Below are 21,001 nucleotides of genomic sequence, written 5' to 3' on the forward strand. Positions count from 1 at the left end.
AGATGTTGCAGTGTGATTGCACACCGAAAATCCACCTATCATCCGTGTCTTTAGCGTGGCAACTTCTCCGTGTGAATGGGACCTTAGAGCAGCAATTCTCTGCAGAGTTACTTCAGACTAAGCCCATTAAAATTAATGGAATAACTGTGCGTAGAATTCTACTGACAAGTCTTTTTGAGCATAGCTTAAGAACAATTTGTCTTCTATTTATAATGTAAACAGATAAGGGTACTCATATCAGAAAGTTAGAAATAAGCTCTTTTGACCTATGATGTTTGATATTTGTCTCCAATTAGGTATCATGTAGCAAGACCTAATCGAGTGTGCAAAAGTATACCTGTCACGATGGAGGTCCAATGACACAAATAAAATTTCTTTCATAACCAAATTGATTCAGTGCAGATGGATAACAGTAAATTTCTTTTTCTCTTTCAGAAATATACCACTTGCCATTTGCACTTCAATGGTTATTGTCACAGTTGGCTATGTGTTAACAAATGTGGCCTATTTTACAACAATCAGCCCTGAAGATCTGCTAATGTCCAAGGCAGTAGCAGTGGTAAGTTGTGGTGGAATTGTGACAGAAGATTTTAGACAAAATGTGCAATGTTATACAGAGTTGTCTAACTCCTTGATTTCAGTGGACTAGACTGGTGTAACTCTGTTTAGGATTAAAATGTAAGTCTTTAACTGTGTGCACACACAGAATATATAGGATTCATGTCTCAAAATTGTGGAATGGGGTAGGAGTTCTTTATAATGAATAACCTTAGTAGTGGCTTCCAAATTTATGGAAGTATCAAGGGGTCCTAACTATTTCAGAGACCTTGTTGCATGTGATACAAGCAGAGGACAACTGTAGTTCATTTCATCCGTTGACTAATAGAAGTGTGGATTTATGTTTCTCTTTCTTTTTTTCAGACTTTTTCTGAACGTTTACTAGGAAGTTTTTCTTTAGCTGTTCCCATTTTTGTTGCACTCTCTTGCTTTGGGTCAATGAATGGTGGTATTTTTGCTGTCTCCAGGTGAGCCAATGTTAATAGCATTATATCTGAAGATTAAGTGATCAGTAAGGATAAAGTCTGTAAATTATAGTGTAGAAACACATGGACCTGCTTTTTACATAATTCAAACCACTGGTCTATCTAGCTTAGTTTTGTATATTCCGCCTGGAAGTGGATCTCCAGGCTTTCAGGCAGAGGAGGATTTTTCCCAATACCTTTCCTTAGGGAGGTCTATATGTAATACATATGCTTTACCCCTCCAGAGGACCAGAACCCCTTCCCTGATAACTTCTTCAAAGGAAGTAAATAGATAACAACGTAATACTGGCACAACTGTACAGGGAATTGTGTACATTTTCTCTCCTTTGGTTATCACATAGTTAATAACAGTGAATGCAGCAATGGAAAATTGAATGCAAACTGCAGAAAAATTGATTACATTTTTTGCCCAACTTCCATTTATTTTAATGGGACTTAAACAGAAGTTTCTGGTGGATTTTTGCTATAGTACTGAAGTAATGATTGCTTTGCTCAGATGAGAGAACAAAAAAATGAAAGCAGTGCTTTAAAATATTTGTTTCTAAAGTCTGTCAAAGGTGGGGGCTAGAAATACATTTTAAAGGCCTATTTCCTTGGTAGCTGAATTTGTTTTCCTATATTCTTTTCAGTTGGGACTTCTGATGCATGTATTAAATAGGAACAAAGTACTACTGAGTATAACTTTTGTGAATGTATTTTACATCTTTGGTGTGTTACTTCCATTCATCTTGGTAATGAGCATCTTTAAACACTGTCCAAATTTATTTTCCCACTAGGATGTTCTACGTTGCATCCCGTGAGGGTCACCTTCCAGAAATTCTCTCCATGATTCATGTCCGCAAGCACACTCCTCTGCCAGCTGTCATTGTTTTGGTAAATCATACAAACAAATGTCCCTGTAGAAGGCTGTGCAATATAGGCGTCCCCTGCAGGATTTCAATATGACTTAAATAGTTCTTGAATTTCCGTTATTTATTTCCATTTCATAGGTTGGCTATGTATGTAGAGAGGTGGGGAGCAATTACAGAAGTGATCTATTTCAGAGAGTCCTCCTCTAACTCTATGTTAGTCACATTTGACTCTTCTAGGCTGGCACCTAAATCACACCTCATTACGTTTTATTTGAAAGTTTGAAGGAGAATGATTAGTTAAGCATTTCTCAGTGGAATGAATCTTCATGGGTAGGAATGCAGAGTAATAAAATTTCACATAAAAGCTACACTTTAATGTACTGTCTGTGAAGTCTCATTATAGATGACTTGCAGAGAAAATGCAAACAACAGTAACAGATAGTGGGATATTACTGTCCTATTCAGGACACTGAAACTATCATCATCATAATCATTGTTGTTGTTGTTGTTATTATTATTATTAGTAAACTAATTAACAACAACAACAACAATAATAAACTCCCTCATACATGGATACGGAATATGCTATAAATGATAGGCATCAGCAGAACTGCAATAACGCTTATCAAAACTGCCATGAGTAAATGGAACACCAGGTTGGTGCTGTACTGAATGGAGAAGAAATTGGAACAGGTACTATCAAACATGGAATTTACAAGGAGACCACTGCTTCGTCATTGCCCTAATACCACTCACAATCATTCTCAGCTGCACAGGCTTAGGATCCCAGCTTTCAAAGACAGTCCCACTTACTGTATATGGATGATTTGGAAATGTATGGAAAGTCATAATCAGAGATTGATTCTTTACTAAATACAGTTCGAATGGTCAGCAAAGATATAACAATGAAATTTGGCCTCGACAAGTATGCAGGATTAGCATTGAATAGAGGAAAGATTGTTATACAAGAAGAAATCAAGATGCCAAACAACATCAAAATACTGAGCTTTGAAGAAAACTACAAAGATCTTTGAATTTTGAAAGTTGACAACATCAAACATACCCTTGTTAAGAAAAATACAACCAAGAAGTTTTACCAAAGAGCTTCTGTTAATGTTCTCCTGAGGAGTCCTTGCTATTGCTGAGCCCTGGCTGACTCATGACACAAAGATTCTTTGGGACTTCTGATTGCAAATAGATAAGCACCTGGAACGAAACAACCCTAATATCACAATTGTAGGCAATTCAGATTGGGTCTTATATTTCCTTTAGTCCTCTTGATGTAAAATGTCTCAGGTGAACATTTACAATGTGATTCATATGTAATTTACTTGGCTGCAATTCAGTATTGTCTAGGGACTTCATTATCTTCAGAATAATGAGGATATTTATATATAGTTAAGAGGTCTGATTGCCCCCATAGACGGGGGACGAGGTGCAGACTGTCCGAGTGAGTCCAGGGCCAACCGTTAAGACGGCGCTGGCCCCTTCCCTTAAAGTACCCAGCTGCATGCAGCCGAACTCCTCCCTCCTTTCATAGAGGCAGTCGGGTCTCAGCAGGATGCCTTCGGCATCTGCTGGGGAGCCGGATATGATGAAAGTTGCAGTCAGTGTTCTTAGTGGAGCTCTATGGAAGGTCTAGTGTGTAGATAGCACTTCCACATGCAATCAAACTACTTGGGTTGGCTGATTGAAAAAGAGATTAGGAGATCACTCTCTATCTACCACCTCAACCACCACTGGTGATTGCTTTAAAGCCATAAATATAAGTAAAATATCATAGCTGAAGGACCACTTACTCCTTTATGAACCTGCTCCACCGCTATGGTAATCTTTGGAGGCCTCCTTTGGGTGCCCCTGCCTTTTGAGATTAGGTGGATGGCAATCTTAAAGAGGGCCTTCTTGGTCATAGCACCAGAGCTCTGGAACTCTCTCCCTTCCTGTTGCTGTATTCTGCCAGTGGGTGAAGACTTTTTTGTTTCATTTGGCATTCCCTCATTGATCCCTTCTTCCTCTAACTAATTTTAATTGCTGTTTTAATGTTTTATATATGTTTTAATGGATTTAAAAAGAGATTTTCTCATGCATGCTTTGAATTGTTAGTCACCTTGGTGGTCCTTGTTAGGGCTGAAAGACAGAATTCAAATTTTGTGAATAAAATAATATAGCTAATTTGTTGTCATGGACCATTCCAAGAACTAAGGATTATTCCATTCAGGGTTTTTTTTTTTTAAAAAAAGCTTTACTTGTTAACCTGTAAATTTTCCCCTAAAATTGTTTGTCAAATTCCAGATATTCCAAATATGTATTTATATAAAATATGTGGTATTTATATAGCTATTTAAGGAATTTAGAATGTAAGGTATGTAAGTATATGCAATAACATTTGGGACAAGACCCACTCATTGGGGGTTTTTTTGTTTTTGTTTTGGCAGCACCCTCTGACTATGATTATGCTCTTCACAAGTGATATCTACAGTCTCTTGAATTTTCTCAGTTTTGCCAGGTGGCTTTTTATTGGATTGGCAGTTGCTGGGATGATTTACCTCCGATACAAACGCCCTGATATGCCTCGTCCTTTCAAGGTAACCTCAGTAATGTGATTGTTTTGCATAAATACTTTGTCCACTATTCATATCTCTGCCTCTTCAATGAGAAAAGGACCACCATCTAGGTTACCATCTAATAGTTCCTTTATAGTACAATAAATAGTTTTAAAAGATTAATATTGTATTCATATCTATTTTAAAAATATTACAGTAAAAAGAAAACAAATGAAGAGAACAAAGTTATACCTTTGATAACACTTTTTTATTAAGAGTAATCAAATTCCAGTATACACTAAATGGTTGCTATTGGTCAAACAATGTAATTTTTGTTACATTTTTTCATATGCATGCCATGCATGCAGCTGTTCTTCTACAGTAGACAACAGGTTTGTTCCCAGAATAATGGCAAAAGAATAGAAGGATTTCTCAACAAATTAGCCCCAATTAGCTTATTATTTTTTTTAAAAAATACTTTTTTAGAGACTCCTACAGACTTTTCAATAAACTTAATGTCACATTGTACTCTCTAATATCTTTGATAACTTAAAACTATATTTTACAAAATAATAAATTATATTAACATTATATAAGCATTTAGTATCTTAAAAATTGAATATCAAGATTCAGTCTGTTTCTTTATAAGACCACTGCTTAAGAACAAATTGTTAAACTTTGTTGCACAAGGGCAACAAAGCCTCTCTTATTCAGTGCTGTTGGGGTTAGTGGGAAAGATTGTGAACCTGAACATCCTTGAGATCCAGTCTGTGGAAAATGCACATGTGGTATCATATAAATGTGGGTTAGGAAAAAGGAAGACCACTGTAAAGGGCGGCTTCATAAAACTGTAGTAGCACAATTGGGTTCGATTGATTAGAAATTTCAGAGGGCAAAATGAGGGCCAAAACAAGTGTGACACTGGAAGTTTTGTCATTTCCTTCCTTTAAATAGTAAGAGAACACCATGGGGAGAAGGCCTAACTCCCTTGCTTTCCTTGAGCCACGGTCCCAGTCTGAACTGAATTTGCCTTCACCTGTTATTAAAAACAAACAAAAATGAGGACTACCTTACATAATCAGGGTCACCAGAATCACAAATGGTTTGGACCTTAATGCTTATAGTATTATAGTACTCTGGATATAGGAACTGGCTTTCCTAAGCTATGGTGGACACACTTTTGGCAATATTTTTCTATACACACTGGCTGCAATTCCTGCCCACAAGTGCAAAATCTACCTTTCTGGATTGAGCACTCCCCTGTGTGAGCCACTTTTTAAAACTTATGGCATTATTAAAATTATTTAATATACAACAATAATATTTCCTGGATATATTATGTAGAATTGGATTAGGGATGTGCAAGGAAAAAATAGTTATTTTTTTGGATTTGGGATTTTTGGACCCTTAAAAATTCAGTATTTTCTTGAAAACCTGAATTCCTATATTGGTATTGTATTGGAATTCGAATAAAATTTGGCAATCCTGAATTTTTTGGCTCCATTATACCCTATGGGGCCTTTATAGTCAATGGCAAATCTCGTAGGGTATATTCAGTGGGCTGGTGGGGAGGGGATTTGAGGTAACCAAATTTGTAGTGTAGTTGCTGGAGCCCCAAGATTCAAAAACATTGGACCAGGGGGTCCAATTCTATGGACACCCAAAGTGGGTGCTCCCATCCCCCATTGTTTCCAATGGTGGGAAAAAAGCAACTCAGGCATACAACAAGCCCAGCAAATTCTCCTGGAGAATCTCTGCAATAGAAAATGGGGAGGGGGCATGTTTGCAAGGCCAGCAGCAGAACCAGTGCAATGTGCCCAGCAGAATCAGTGCCACTCTGGCAGTGCCAGAATCCAACAGATTTGACCTAAGTTCTGTTGGGTTTTGACACTGCCAGAGTGGCACTGATTCTGCTGGGCACATTGCATTGGTTCTGCTGCTGGCCTTGCAAACATGCCCCCTCCCCATTTTCTATTGCAGAGATTCTCCAGGAGCATTTGCTGGGCTTGTTGTATGCCTGCATTGCTTTCCCCCCACCACTGGAAACAACAGAGATTTTCAGATTTGCCCTTAGTTCTGTTGAGTTATGGCACTGGTTCTGCTGGGCACATTGCATTGGTTCTGCTGCTGGCCTTGCAAACATGCCCCCTCCCCACACTTCACTTCCTACTTTCTAGTACTTTCTACTCTGGGAGAATCTGCTGGGTTTGTTGTATGCCTGCATTGCTTTTTCCCCACCATTGGAAACAATTGAGGACTTGAGCACCCTCTTTGGGTGTCCAATCTTTTTGAAACTTGGGGGCTCTTTTGGGGAGAGGCTCCAGCAGCTACACTGCAAATTTGGTGCCTCTACCTCAAACTCCTTCTCCCCAGCCCACTGAATATACCCTAGGAGATTTGCCATTGACTATATTGACCCCATGGGGCAATGGTGGCTCAAAGGTTAAGACACTGAGCTGCAGACTGGAAGGTCTGTAGTTTTGCAGTTCGAGACCCTGGTGCCATATGACAGAGTAAGCTCCCATCTCTGGTTCCAGCTTCTGCCAACCTAGCAGTTCGAAAGCAAGAAACTGCAAGTAGATAAATAGGTACCGCTTTGGTGGGAAGGTAACAGCATTCCGTGCACCTCTGTGTTTAGTCATGCTGGCCACATGACCATGGAAACATCTTTGAACAGTGCTGGCTCTTCAGCTTGGAAATGGAGATGAGCACCACACCCTAGAGTTGGATTCCACTGCTTTTGAGCAAGGGCAACCTTTACCTTTAAAAAGACCCCATAGGGTATAATAAAGCCAGAAAATTTGAGATCCTTGAATTAATTCGGGATTCTCTTATCAGTAAACCAAATCAGATCAGAGAATCTGATTTGGCTTAACTAATGCCTGAATCATGATTCAGGTATTAATTTGGCTTGGAAATGCTGAATGCACATTCCTAGATTGGATCCAAAGAATCCATGCATTCTACTATGGGAATCTGTCAGAGGAAGATTCTCACTTAGCAGAAGAAAGTCTTTAGAGATAACTCAGTGTCTAGCAGGAAATACCTATATTACATACCTTTTGGGTGCTGTGAATAAAAAAAAAACTCTTCAGGAGCAAAAGTGTCTGTTCATTAATCAATAATTCCCATTGATTTTAACGTAACTTGCTTGACTGTATGGGTGTGCTTTGGATTACAGCTGTGGGCAAGCACACCAAGTAGAACAAAGCTGAACAGAAAATTTAAGATGCTCAAGGCATTAAATCAGCAACTAAATAATATCTAGAGATGCCAATCCAGTTGGCAACATCAAAAGATTTTTCCTTAACAGAGAGTCATAAAGAAAGCATCACATAACAGCTTTGTTGCCCTTCTCCATTTTAAAAATGGCTTCAATAATACTATCAGTTGTGGTGACAGACACATACAATTTTGAAGAACAGGATGATTGCATAATGAGATTGGACATCCTTATGCATGATTTTTATTTGAATTTCTCCTACCAGATTTTGACCCCCCCCCCCAATGTCCTTGTTTTTGTAAGTTAAAAATGTAGCCAGCAAACCCAGGCCTCCTGCTGCATTGCACAAGAGATTTTAATGGGTAGTGACCTTTGCCTCAGTTGCTTCTGTTTTCAAATGGAGCAGAGGGACTAGGAAAGGGAGTTAATGCTAGAAAATGCTAGAAAATGTATAGTACGATGGAGTTTGTTTGAGTGGGTAATTAGGCAGCTGCTGGAATGGTTACAGCAGAAAAGTGCATTTTAATTTCATTTCTTTAGTTTCCTGCATTTGGATTGGCTATCCTGTATGTTCTGCAGGACTTCAGTGGGCTGCTGTGGCTTCTCCAATTCACATTTCATGGAACATTAAATACATTCAATAGCCAAGGTCAGTGCTATTGCAATAATGTTTTTGATGTGTGTTCCAGGTGCCGCTCTTTATTCCTGCGCTGTTTTCCTTCACCTGCCTCTTCATGGTTGCACTGTCACTTTATGCTGACCCTGTCAATACTGGCATTGGCTTTGCAATAACACTGACTGGTGTCCCTGCTTACTACCTCTTTATCATATGGGACAAGAAGCCAAGGTGGTTTAGGCGACTCTTGGGTAAGTGAATGTTGATAGAAGATTATTCAGTACTTTGTTTCTTTCGTGGATCATGGCAGTCAGTCTTGAAAGCAGTGTGTTGTTTTTAAATTGTTCTCACCCCTTTATGAGTGTTGCAGTAAGGCCTCTCCCTTTTATTTTTATGCATTAGCTGTTTTGTCTGTTAAAATAAATCTCAGGCAATTAAGAAATTTGTCTTGCATCAATAAAATTCATCATTCAGAAATCTGAACAAAAGCAATTTTATCTTCTTTAAACTCCCCTGACATCACATTCCCATTTCTCTGCTAGTTTTGGGGTTGGGTGGGCAGTGGTTTTTGAATAGCTCTGTATTTCTCATATGAATGGAGAACCAGTTGGTTGTTCGATTATCAGTCTGAAGTGTTAATTGTAGTTGTTGGGGCATTGGTTTGCAAACCTTAATAGTGCAGAAAATAGCACAACTGAGTTCTAAATGCATATGAGTTTATGCACATAGTGTAGATTCCCCCCCCCCTTACTTGTTTCTGTTCCCCAAACAGGAGAGAGTATATGTATTGCATTGTGGGATTAAAATCAGGAATATCAGGGAAATATTTGAGTGAACATCTCTTGATCAGAACTGCTGTGGTGTCCTGAATCCCCCCCCCATATATTCCTTTGAAATAATTAGGAGCCATTTTATGAAATTCACAAATAAGAATATTCCTAACTAGATTAGTAAACTATTTCTCACTGTCTAAACAATAAGTGAAGTTAAACTCCCCGCATGCAAGTGAAGTCCAAGTGGCAAGTTCACTCCCGGCGCCCACTTGCAAAAGCCATTTAAAGGGAATGTTCCTTTTAAATGGCTTTTGCAAGATCTTCCCCCCTTCCATTCTGCTGGCCTTGGGGAACCACTGCCAGCAGTCAGGAGAGAGGGAAGATCTCAGATCTTTCCCCTCTTCCATTTTGCTGGCCTCAGTGAGCCATCCCCAGCAGAAGGGAGGGAGGGAAGGAAGATCCCCCTACCAAATCACAAACCTCAGAAAACAAACCAGTTCATTAAATGGGGAGGTTCATGAAGGTTTGTGGTTTGCATGACCCCACAAACGACGAACTGTGATGAACCTCCATTTCCCCAGTTCGTGCCCATCCCTATTTACAATTGCTCTTAAATTGAAGGAAAGAGGATACCTTCTTTTTCTGATAAGGTGTTGCTTAAAGATGGAGCCACCATAATAAAAGCCTTCCTATGAGCTCCCAGAGACTAAGGCAGACAAAGGGAATGGATCTCAACAGCCTCTGATACCCTGATCTCAGCTGACATTGGGATTGCTATGGTGGGAGTCTGGTTTTCATTCTATTGGTATTCATTCTATTGCCTTCATGTCCAAAAGACAGTGTTAAGGTCACTGATTCACAGCACCATAGGACAGAACTGCATGTTACATGAAACTCCTTAATTTCCCCAACAGTCCAGTTTTATCCTAAACCTTGTTTATCCCCTTCTATTTTTTGTATTTATTTTTTAAATTAAGGCAATGGCAAAGTGAATTCTCATCTTTATCAATATCAGTACCTTTTCCGCTTTATCATCTGCTCCCACTTGTGTATCTCAAGCTATTACAAAATCTCCAAAGAGGTTTTAGTGTGGCTTCTATTTTGTATACTTTGGCCACTGCTTTTGATGGATATATGAGTTGCTGAGTGAAAATTTAAAAGAAAAAACAAGCCAGTCTCAGAATCAAATAATTCAGTAATATTAATGGGAGATGCAGAAATATTCCTTTTGTTTCTTGATTCTACTTAGCTGAGGAGAATGTTATGGGATATATTTTTCCATCTTTTTAAAAAAAATTCCACCATGTCCAAGGAAGCTCACCCCATCAGTTCCTGTAGGTGCAAACAAGGATAATTTTATCTTGTAGTATTACATTTAGTTTGAGCTGTTACTGTTATTATGTTGATTGAAAACCATTATGTCGGTGAAATTGTTATGGCCTTGGAACAAAACAAAATGAACTACAGCTACTACTTGATGTGAGCAAGGATTATATACAATAAGCAATTATACTATTTATTAATATATATTTTTACCCCAAGTTCTCTGTGAGTAGTTCTCTAAGCAGCCAACATAGAACAATTTAAAACAATGTCAACACACAAAATTACCACTATCTATGAAAAATAACCAGTTGTTAACATTGTTACTTAACAAATAACTATTCCATGGTTAAAGTAGCATCACTGCTTTTTACATTTTAGAAAATAGATGATTAAGGGAAGACATGATAGAAGGTTATAAAATTATGCTTGGAGTGGAGAGAGTTGACAAAGAAAACCTTTTCTCCCTCTCCCCAAACACTAGCATTAGAGGGCAACCAATGAAGCTGTTGGGTAGTATATTCAGGACAGATAGAACAAGATACTTCTTTACACAACATGTTCTTAAACTGTGGAATTTGCTTCCAGAGGATGTAGTGATGACCACAAGTATAGGCAGCTTTAAAAGGGGATTAGACAGATTCATGGAGGATGGGTCTATTAGTGGCTACTAGCCATGGTGACTAAAGGGAATCTCCACTAGGGTGTTCAATGAAAAAATATTCATTCAAACAGTGAGACCAACATTTGTTCCCTTGCAACCAGTGTGAAACTAGAATTGGCTAACTTCCCAAGCCCTTCAGAACTTAACAGTGAGACATGCACGGAAACCTCAACTCCAGTTGGTCCCTTACTTGTCTTCTCCTTCATAAAATCCACCAACTGGCAGGCTGTCACTCACTCTCCAATAGAAGCATCCAAGCTATCTGATTTCAGCTTTTCAAAATCAAATTAAGCCATTTTACTTAAAGATTTCAACAAAACAGCAGGTAGAGAATTGTGGATACAGGATAGCGTCCAGCCGCAGAACCCAGTGCCATTGTGGCAAATGGCAGCTCAACATTACTGGGCTTTTGTCTATTGGGCTGGCCTTGGTTCAGGTGGGCTAACAAAATTGCCTGCCTACCCTGCTCTTTTGAGTTTTCTGTTGGGCTTCTACTGCCCTTGTTCCTGCCATTTTTTTTTAAAAAATAACTCTGTTGGGATTCTCTGGTGTGACATTGGCAAGTTCTGTTGCTGCCACATTGGTACTGGGTTCTGCTGCTGGGCACTAGTACATTGCACTGGTTCTGCTGTCCTTTCAGAACTCCCCACCCCCCAGTTTCTACTTCAGAGATTCTCAGATTTGACCTTAGTCCTTTTGGGTCTTGTCACTGCCACAGTGGCACTGGTTCTGCTGGGCCCATTGCCCTGGTTTTGCTGCTGGCCTTGCAGACATGCCCCTCCCCTTCACTTTGCAATTGGAATGTAGAAGACTTTGGAAAGTACTGGACTTACATTCTATTATTTATTCTTTCTGTCATTTAATTGTTTATCAATTATCAATTTGGACTTTTATACATGCAGTTGAGTATAAGATAACACACATTTATTGTTCATAATCTTGTCACAGCTATTTTTTCACTGCTTAGGCTTTTTACCATGATTCTCTCTCATGGTTTCATCTGATTTGGTATTTGGATGAATGAACACCTGAATAATATTATTTGAGTATTTATTTGGCTCGGTATATACCGAATGCACACCCCTAATCTCCACGTTCAGAGGCAACAAACCTCTGCATCCCAGAGCCAGGAGGCAACATCAGTGGAAGGTCTCAGTCTCTATGACTTGATGTTGGACCTCCAGAGAAACTGGTTGGCCAGTGTGTAGGACAGGATGCTGGACTAGCTGGACCACTGGTCTGATCCAGCAGGGCTTTTCTTATGTTCTTAACACTGGTAGTCTTGTCTTTAGCAGCCACCCATCCACTTTGCACAAGTGGGCCACACAGAACAGGACATCTGAGGAAGATCTTAGTCAGCAAGTGGCCAAGCCTCAGCGCAGGTGGTCCTTGAAGGACCCTGGCCTCAGGCTGAGAAAAGCTATGAATGCCTACTGCACAGGAAGGAGGAGGAATGAGTTAGTAGAAATTAAATGGCAAGGATCACAATGGAATGGGCTAACATAGCCACAGCTTTAAGAGTATGTAACTGTCCTTTGTAATGAGTTTAGAATAGAGAATAATTTTCCAGATAACAAATGTTTCTGATTAGCAGTTTGTCTTCCAAGTTTTTATATATATATGTGTGTGTGTACATATCTGTATTACTGAAAAGCAAAAATGAAGCTTGCTTTGCTTCAAAGAAAACTAGGGACATAGCTAGAAATTTCTCATGACTGCATGTAACAAAACTTTCAAGGCTGCTGCTCATAGGGCAGAACAAGTTTGTACCTGGGAAGATTCAGAGAAAAGAACTGGTGGAAAGTGTACTTCTTCCATCCATTGCTTTTCCCCCCTAAGTCTATCCTTTCTCCTTTCAAGGATATGTCTCGAACTGCATTGAGGGGACAGTCGCTGATGAAGGTAGTCTTAAGCGGGTAAAAGCAATGGGCAGGTTAAATACCAAATGATCCTGGGCTTCTCTGCTTCAAACTGCCTCCTATTGAAGCTAATTAGCCTTACATGAGGTGGCATGGTTACACTTATGCCAAGGCAGTTAGATACTGATCTTTTAGATAACACTTTTTTTTGCTTAGGGCTAATTATTTAAAGTTTTGCTGCTGTATTTTTTAGGAGAATCAGTTTGTCAATTTCATCAGTAGAATTAAAGTATTAGTACAAGGTAAGCTCCGCTTACATTATTTTGAGGAAAATGGAGTGAAAATGGTATCGTCTCCCATATGGATCACACTTGTATAAGAGGGTTTAATAGTTGGGAAAATTCCAGCAATTTGACTAATGCAAAATTATTTCATCTATTCCCTTCATTATTTAGTATGCTTTCATTCCTGGTGGGGACCCTAAGTGGCTTACAAAAGGACACTTTTACACTAATTTTATAAAACATTATAACAAAAAAAGCCAAAAATTAAACAAGACATCCTGGGCTGATGTCCATCAGGTTAATTGGTCTGGCCAAGGCCACAAACTGTGTAATCCACAGGCTACCTGGCCACGCCCTGACTATGAATACCTACAGTAGCAAAAACAACCCCCCCCAAAAAAAAACAACCCCACACTCAGCATAGGTATTTAAAGCAGGCAGCCATCTTCCTTTAATTCTCACTCTTGCGTATAATATCACTTCAGGGTCTATATCATTATGCAACCAGTAATATAAAATCAGTTCAGAAGTTTGATGCTCACAAAACAGAAAATTTCAGTAAGCCACATGTTAGTCACAAAAAGATCCTAAAGAAGGCAGCATTACATTACACTAATTTTACATCTCAGTGCAAATATAGGCATTGGGTTTTTTCCTTTGCAATATTCCAATAGCCATGTCAAAAATAAACAAGAGTTAATAGATGAAATGCTATCATACCTCTGTTCTTTTGTCAGATGCAGAGAAGCAATGTTTTCCTACAAGCACTGGTATAAATAAAAAGAAGTTACAATGAAAATGTATGATGCATTCTGTAAAAATCACTAGTGCCATTGAAATTGATGTCTGTAGCAATTTATTTCTCTCCATCTGGGAAAAAGACGGCAGAGATCTCATCTTTTATTTGGTTGTCAGGATTTCCAAAGGCTTTGGATCATAGTTTCATGAGTCTGTGTGGCCACAGGATGCCAGTATTGAACCATTTAACCGAAGCAAAACAGAAGAGGCTTCCTTCAACATGATTATTGGGCAGACCTGTTTTCTGCTGGTTCGTGACAATGCAGTTGATTCTTCTAAACCTATGGGGAGAAAAAAAATCAGTGGTTTCTCAGCCAGGAAAAAAAGCCAAATGCCTGTAAATAATACCGGCATGTATAGGACACTTAAATAATATTCACAGACTTTCCTTGGTGGGTTAACAGCTTGTTCATTTACCCTTCATGATTCAAGTAGCAAAAAATTATGCCAATGCACTATAGGAAACATTATTGACCTTTACATCTCTATTGAAGACCTTTTAAAGCTTTTGTACCTTGGACTCCCTGCAGTTTGTATATTTCTGTTGGCAATATTTGGGTTGGATTACTTGTTCTTGCTACTGTTTTCTGTTTCATCATTTTATTATTATTGTTTGTTTTGAATTTGGCTGTGAACTGCCTTGGGGGATGATCTGGCAGAGAGCTGGGATGGATATGTTTTAAATAAATACATAAAAATGAAAAGAGTATGCTACTGGTAACTTCAATTAAGAAGAAATTAAAAAAAGAAAAAAAGAAATGGAAGCATTTAAAATCCCCCAAAATTAAAAAAAAAAGTATTATAAAATGTTATAACACGATATCACCACACCTTAAAAAGGATATTATAGCTTTGGAAAAAGTGCAGAAAAGGGCAACTCGAATGATAAAAGGGTTGGAACACTTTCCCTATGAGGAAAGGTTAAGGCGCTTAGGGCTCTTTAGCTTGGAGAAATGACGACTGAGGGGTGACATGATTGAGGTTTATAAGATTATGCATGGGAAAGAGCAGGTAGAGAAAGAGGTACTTTTCTCCCTTTCTCACAATACAAGAATTCGTGGGCACTCCATGAAATTGCTGAGCGGTCAGGTTAGAACGGATAAGAGGAAGTACTTCTTCACCCAAAGAGTGATTAACACTTGGAATTCACTGCCACAGGAAGTGGTGGCGGCTACAAGCATGGACGGCTTCAAAAGGGAATTAGATAAGCATATGGAGCAGAGGTCCATCAGTGGCTATTAGCCACAAGGTATAGATAGGGACTCTGGGGCAAGTGATGCTCTGTCATCTTGGTGCTTGGGGGGGTCAACAGTGGGAGGGCTTCTAATGTCCTGGCCCCACTGGTGGACCTCCTGATGGCACTGGTATTTCTGGCCACTGTGTGATAAAGAGTGTTGGACTGGATGGGTCTTTGGCCTGATCCAACATTGGCATCTCTTATGTTCTTATGATATACCCAAGGGCTCCTTGAACACCTGTCAATTCAGGTCACGTCTTGTTCGACGGTCATGAACAGGGAGCTGATTTTTTGATGATCATGTTGACAAACAGTTCATGGCTGTTCAACAGGTTGTGTGTTTGCTAAGTGCCATCAAGTTGCTTCTGACTGATGGTCACTTTATGAATGCATGACCTCCAAAATGCCCTATTGTTAACAGCCTTGCAGGTCTTGCAAACTGAGGGCCATGGCATCCTTGATTGAGTTAATCCATCTCATGTTGGGTCTTCCTCTTTTCCTGCTGCTTCAGTTTTTCTGAGAATTATTGTCTTTTCCAGTGTGTCAGTGACTCTTGTCTTCTCATAATGTGACCAAAGTACGATAGCCTCTGTTTAGTCATTTTAGCTTCTCAGGAGAGTTCAGAATTGATTTGATCTAGAACCCACTTACTTGTCTTTTTGGTGGTCCATGATATCTGTAAAACCCTCCTCTAACACCACATTTCAAATGAATCAACTTTCTTCCTGTCAGCTGTCTTCATGGTCCAACTTTCACACCCACACATACATAATAGTGGAACATACTATGGTATGAATTCTCTTCCTCTTGTTCACCAGTGACACACCCTAACCCTTAAGAATTTGTTGTAGCTCCTTCGTGGCTGCCCTTCCCAGTCTCACTCTCCTGATTTCTTGGGTGCAGTCCCCCTTTTGGTAGATGAGGGAGCCGAGGGAATAGAAGATCTTTAACAGTTTCAGTTTCTTTGCTGTCAGCTTTTAAAGTTGTGTCATTCCCCAGTAGTCATTCAATCCTGCTTTTTGGTACTTTCTGCTTTAACCTTCATTAGGAGCTGTTTTCTGCCAGTAATGTGGTGTTACTTGCATATCTCAAATTGTTACTGTTCCTTCCAGCAGTTTTCACTCCACCTTCATCTAAATCTAATCCAGATTTCTTTATGACATGTTCTGCATATAGATTGAAGAGACAGGGAGATAAAATACACCCTTGTTTCATACCTTTGCCTTTTGGAAACCAATCTGTTTCCCCATATTCTTGTCCAGAATACAGGCTGTGCATCAAAACAATCAGATGTTGTGGGAACAGGTAGCTTCACTGTATTCCTTACTAACCATGTACTACACTGCAATTGGCTTCTTATTCATGTATGTTTTCATGCAGCTGGATGACTATTACTGCCAACCCAAACTTTGCTGATAACTGCTCCACACAGCAGGCAATTGTTTAAATAGGTAATTAAATTAGTCACAAATCATAAAATTCAGTGATAAGAACATAAGAAGAGCCCTGCTGGATCAGATCAATGGTCCATCTAGTCCAGCATCCTATCTCACACACTGGCCACCCAGTTCCTCTGGATGGCCAACAACAGGGAATAGAGGCTGAGGCCTTCCCTTGATGTTGCCTCCTGGCTCTGGGATTCAGAGGCTTAGTAGCCTTAGTAGACTTATCCTCCATGAATTTATCTAATGCCCATTTAAAGCTGTTTATTCCTGTGGCCATCACTATGTCCTCTGGCAGTGAATTCCACACTGTAACCACTTTTGGTGTAAAATAGTATTTGCTTTTGTTCATCCTGAACCTACTGCAAATCAGCTTCATTGGATGCCCTTGAGTTCTAGTATTTTGGGAGAGGGAGGAAAAAAAAATTATTTGTCAACTCTCTCTACCCTATCATGTTTCCCTCCCCCAGTCATCTTTTATAAACTGAAAAGTCCCAGATTCTTCAGCCTTTCCTCATAGGAAAGATGCTCCAAACTCCTAACCATCTTGGTCACCCTCTTTTGTACTTATCGCAAGGTTCAAGTCTCCGCAAAGCCCACCGGGGGACCCTGGGCCACTCGCTTTCTCACAGGGTGGCTGTCAGGAGCACACGGAGAAAGGGAGAACCACGTGTGTTCCCCTTTTCTTCTTGGAGCCAGGGTGGAATAAAAATGTGAAGAAAATAATTGAAAAAGAAGTGTGTCTGGTCTCATTTCAGAACTGTAGTCAATAACCTGTAACTGCTCTTGACAAGGCCTCTCTCTGTGAGACAGAAATACTCCTGCTAAATGTATTGATTACACTTGGCAGGGTGATCTCTTTAGAAATGCCAGTTTTCTTGACTGGAGTCTATTCCAGTAACTGTTTAAAAAAATTAATTTTTCATTTTAATCTAACTGTGTTTCCAAAAGCATTCCCTCTGTCACGTCGCCTGACGCAGAGAAGGTCACAGGTCACTGGGGGAGCAGCTGCGTTGTATGTCAGAAGTCCCAGGTTCAATTCCTCTCATTTTGAGTTAAATCTGAATCTCAGGAAACTGGGCCATAACAGCCCTCAGCTTCCAACCTTCAAGTGCCCTCACTTAAATAATTTTTTTTATTAAAAAAGGTGCCCTCACCAGATAGAGGAGACAGTGCTCGGAGCATGTGACACCCCTTCACATGTCCATTGTTTGTTCCTGGGGCAATAAAAGCTCCATTGCCGTCAACGGATTGGATTTAAAACCCACCTTTGTTACTCTTCTGTGGTCTGAATTACAGCCAAATGCACACCAGCTATGATATTCCTCAGCAACTGCTGCCGCAAAACACATTGCCTTTAAAAAAAAAATAATAATTGCATTACAAATTTCCTTTATTTGGCGGAGACCAAGACATCTGCCCTGAGGATGATACAGTTTAATTCTGCTTGATGTTTCTATTAGCATCGAAAGTGCCTAGCCCTAAATAAAAGACGACAGGCGTGCAAATGGAAACGATTAGCGGCTGAAGCAGACGTGAAGGGCAGCTCGGTCCAAGTGCAGGTGTCTGAAACGGCATGGGTTGAGGGCACCAGATCCATTCCACATACCACCCCCGCATGGTCTCCTAGACCTTCAGAGATGGCACCGGTTCCAGCACACCACAGTATAAATATCCTCATAGCTGCTGATATAGATCAGATTTCCCCCACCCCCAATTCACAGGAAAGAAAAGGGATTTTAATACGATGGAAATTGGGGTCTGAATCTATCCTAAACTAAAAGCTTTGCATTTTTGTTTTTATTCCAAGAAAGGATCCGTAAGAATATTTCGTATTTATAGGGGGCATTCAGAGTCAAATTACATAATCTGTTCAAAAGCCTTGTAAGGGAGGTTTATGGTTCTAAGCCAATTTAGACTTCTGTAGAACACATAAGCTGTATTCTGAGAGATGTTCTTCTCAGCCCCAATAGTACCATAAATAGTACCAGCCCCAATACTGGTCCTTACTTCCTTCCATTGTGAGAACTGTCCATTTATTCCTACTCTTTGCTTCCTCAATTGAATCGAGACCTAGGTTTCCTGTCTCATTACTATTACTGATTTCTCCATGCCTATTACCCTTCTGCATATCTCACCTAAATCCAAGCATGCCTGCTATTGTCATTCACCTGCTATTGTCATTTGCCTGCTAATGTCATTCAGCATCTGAAATCACTCCACTTTCCAATAAATAGGACAGATGGACTTCCATTCTAGCTGTATCTGAAGAAGTGAGCAGTGACTCATGAAAGCTCACACCCTACTGCTGCAGACACACGGCTACCCATCTATATATCTAATTCCCAAGGTGCCCCCTGCATGCGGAAATCTAAATCCGCACATAGGGGGCACCTGGGGGACAGGGAGATCTTCCTGCGCATGTGGGGCAATGCCCAGGTGTGCAGAAAAATCTGAAAACTGTAAAAAATACAAGTGGGATAATTAAATCCCAAAAAAGTAAAAGAGCATCCCCTGTACATGCGCAGGGAATGCTCTTAGAATGGCTTTGCCACCGCTGCCACCACCGGAGAGGGGGAGGGGGAGAGGGAGAAGGCTTGGCCAGCCGGCAACGGTAAGCCATTCAGCCCTCGCTGCCGCCCGGGGGGAGGGATAGAGTTTGGCGGGCCGGTGAAGCCTCGCCACCGCCGGGGAAGGAGGGAGGAAGGTGGGCAGGCCAGCGAGGCCTCGCTGCCACCAGGGGAGGGAGAAAGTTTGGCGGGCTGCCGCCGCTGCTGAAGGGGGAGAGGGAGAAAGTTTGGCAGGCAAGAGATGCTTTGCCGCCGCTGGGGGAGGGAGAAAGTTCGATTGGCCAGCAGGGCCTCACCGCGCTGCTGTTGAGGGGGGAGGGAGAAAGTTTGGTGGGCCAGCAAGGCCTCGCCGCCACTAGGGGAGGGGGGAAGCTTGGAGAGGTGCGGGCCTCGCCGTGGGTGCTGGGGACAGGGGAGAGGATTCACCTGCGGCTGCTTCCTTCTCCCATGGAGCTTCTCCTCCCCGCCGCGAGTATCGTGGGTCCCCCTTCTTGTCTTGATCTATTTGTCATTTAACCAGTTTTTAATCCATAAGAGAACCCGTCCTTTTTATCCCATGACTGCTAAATTTACTCAAGAGAGTCTTTGGTGAGGTACCTTGTCAAAAACTGGGTTAATATAATCCTAGGTTTTAGTAATCCTTAGTGATGATAATTGTTGTCTATCGGTTTGAATCAGCAGCATCTTTGTGCATGCACAGTTTTGCAAAAACCCAATGCAAACTTGTCTGGCAGGTGTTCACGGCTGTTCAGCATGAACCAAGCAGGCTGTATTATTGGCTCACATCTGATTGACAGCTTTAAACGCAGTACATTTGACTGTCAAACAGGTTTGTGGTGAAATCTGTAGTGTCCCTTATACATATAATCCTTATAACTATAATCCATATTTTTTTTCCTTTCAAGGCCTACTTAGGTACAGATATTTAAGAGTGTCAGTGAATTTGTATGTGATGTAAAAAGCAATCCTGAACCTCACAATCCAGCATCCTCAAGGGTGGGGGGGACTGCCAGGAATGGTGATGTGTAATGGTGAAAGAGTTAGAGAAAAGCACTAAGTGTCATCCCTCTGCCACTCTCATCTGTCCCAATCAGAAGAAACTTTTCATTTTAAAAGGGATTTCCCAGCTCCCATGCTATGGATATACATAAAATATATAGTTTGGATTAGGGTCTGAACTACATGCTTTGGTCAATGTATGTTTAGTATTCATGTCTTTGAAGTTCTAAATTATCAAGTATAATTATTTTCTTTTCTATTTCTTAGTGGCCTAAGAAGATAGAATTACTGTATTTTCAGCTGACAAGCCAATGTAACCTTAAAAAAAAAATAGTATTGGCCTGTTTGGCTTAAAAGCTCTCTTAAAAGTCTCCCGTGTCTTCTGTTTTACAGGATGGATAACTTCATCTTTGCAAATAATCTTGGAAGTTGTTCCTGAAGAGGACAAGGAGATATCCTGATCATCCATAGCTTTGGAAAGAGAACAAGAGTTGAACAGACATCCAGTTTGTTCACTGGTCAGCTAAAAGACTTCTCTCACCACCGAAGCAAGGAGGCTTGGGGAGAATACATGAGCACCAGTTTTAGACTCATTTCTGATAAGGAACTACAGATGGAACTGTTTGATTTTAGGCATGGTTATCTGTTACTATAGACATATTGACAAAAGTCTTGAAAGGAGATAGTATGAATACTTTGTGAAACAAACTGCATTTTCTCTGTTTACAAGAATACAGTCAATGTGACATAACATTCCCTTTATAATATTGTATCAT

At 40.3% G+C, this 21,001-nt stretch overlaps 1 protein-coding gene across 1 annotated transcript in view; it reads left to right on the plus strand.

Moving 5' to 3' along the window:
• SLC7A11 (solute carrier family 7 (anionic amino acid transporter light chain, xc- system), member 11) overlaps positions 1 to 20,686 on the plus strand; it is an 82,651-nt gene extending 61,965 nt beyond the window's left edge. Inside the window, exons 7-12 of the mRNA XM_015411578.1 lie at positions 436 to 559; positions 922 to 1,025; positions 1,820 to 1,916; positions 4,330 to 4,479; positions 8,350 to 8,527; positions 20,619 to 20,686. Coding sequence (XP_015267064.1) covers positions 436 to 559; positions 922 to 1,025; positions 1,820 to 1,916; positions 4,330 to 4,479; positions 8,350 to 8,527; positions 20,619 to 20,686 — 721 coding nt within the window. The remainder of the gene's footprint in view (positions 1 to 435; positions 560 to 921; positions 1,026 to 1,819; positions 1,917 to 4,329; positions 4,480 to 8,349; positions 8,528 to 20,618) is intronic.
• The last annotated feature ends 315 nt before the right edge of the window (positions 20,687 to 21,001 follow it).

This window comes from Gekko japonicus, unplaced genomic scaffold, assembly GCF_001447785.1.
Source record: "Gekko japonicus isolate JY-2015 unplaced genomic scaffold, Gekko_japonicus_V1.1 scaffold11, whole genome shotgun sequence".
Taxonomy (NCBI): domain Eukaryota; kingdom Metazoa; phylum Chordata; class Lepidosauria; order Squamata; family Gekkonidae; genus Gekko; species Gekko japonicus.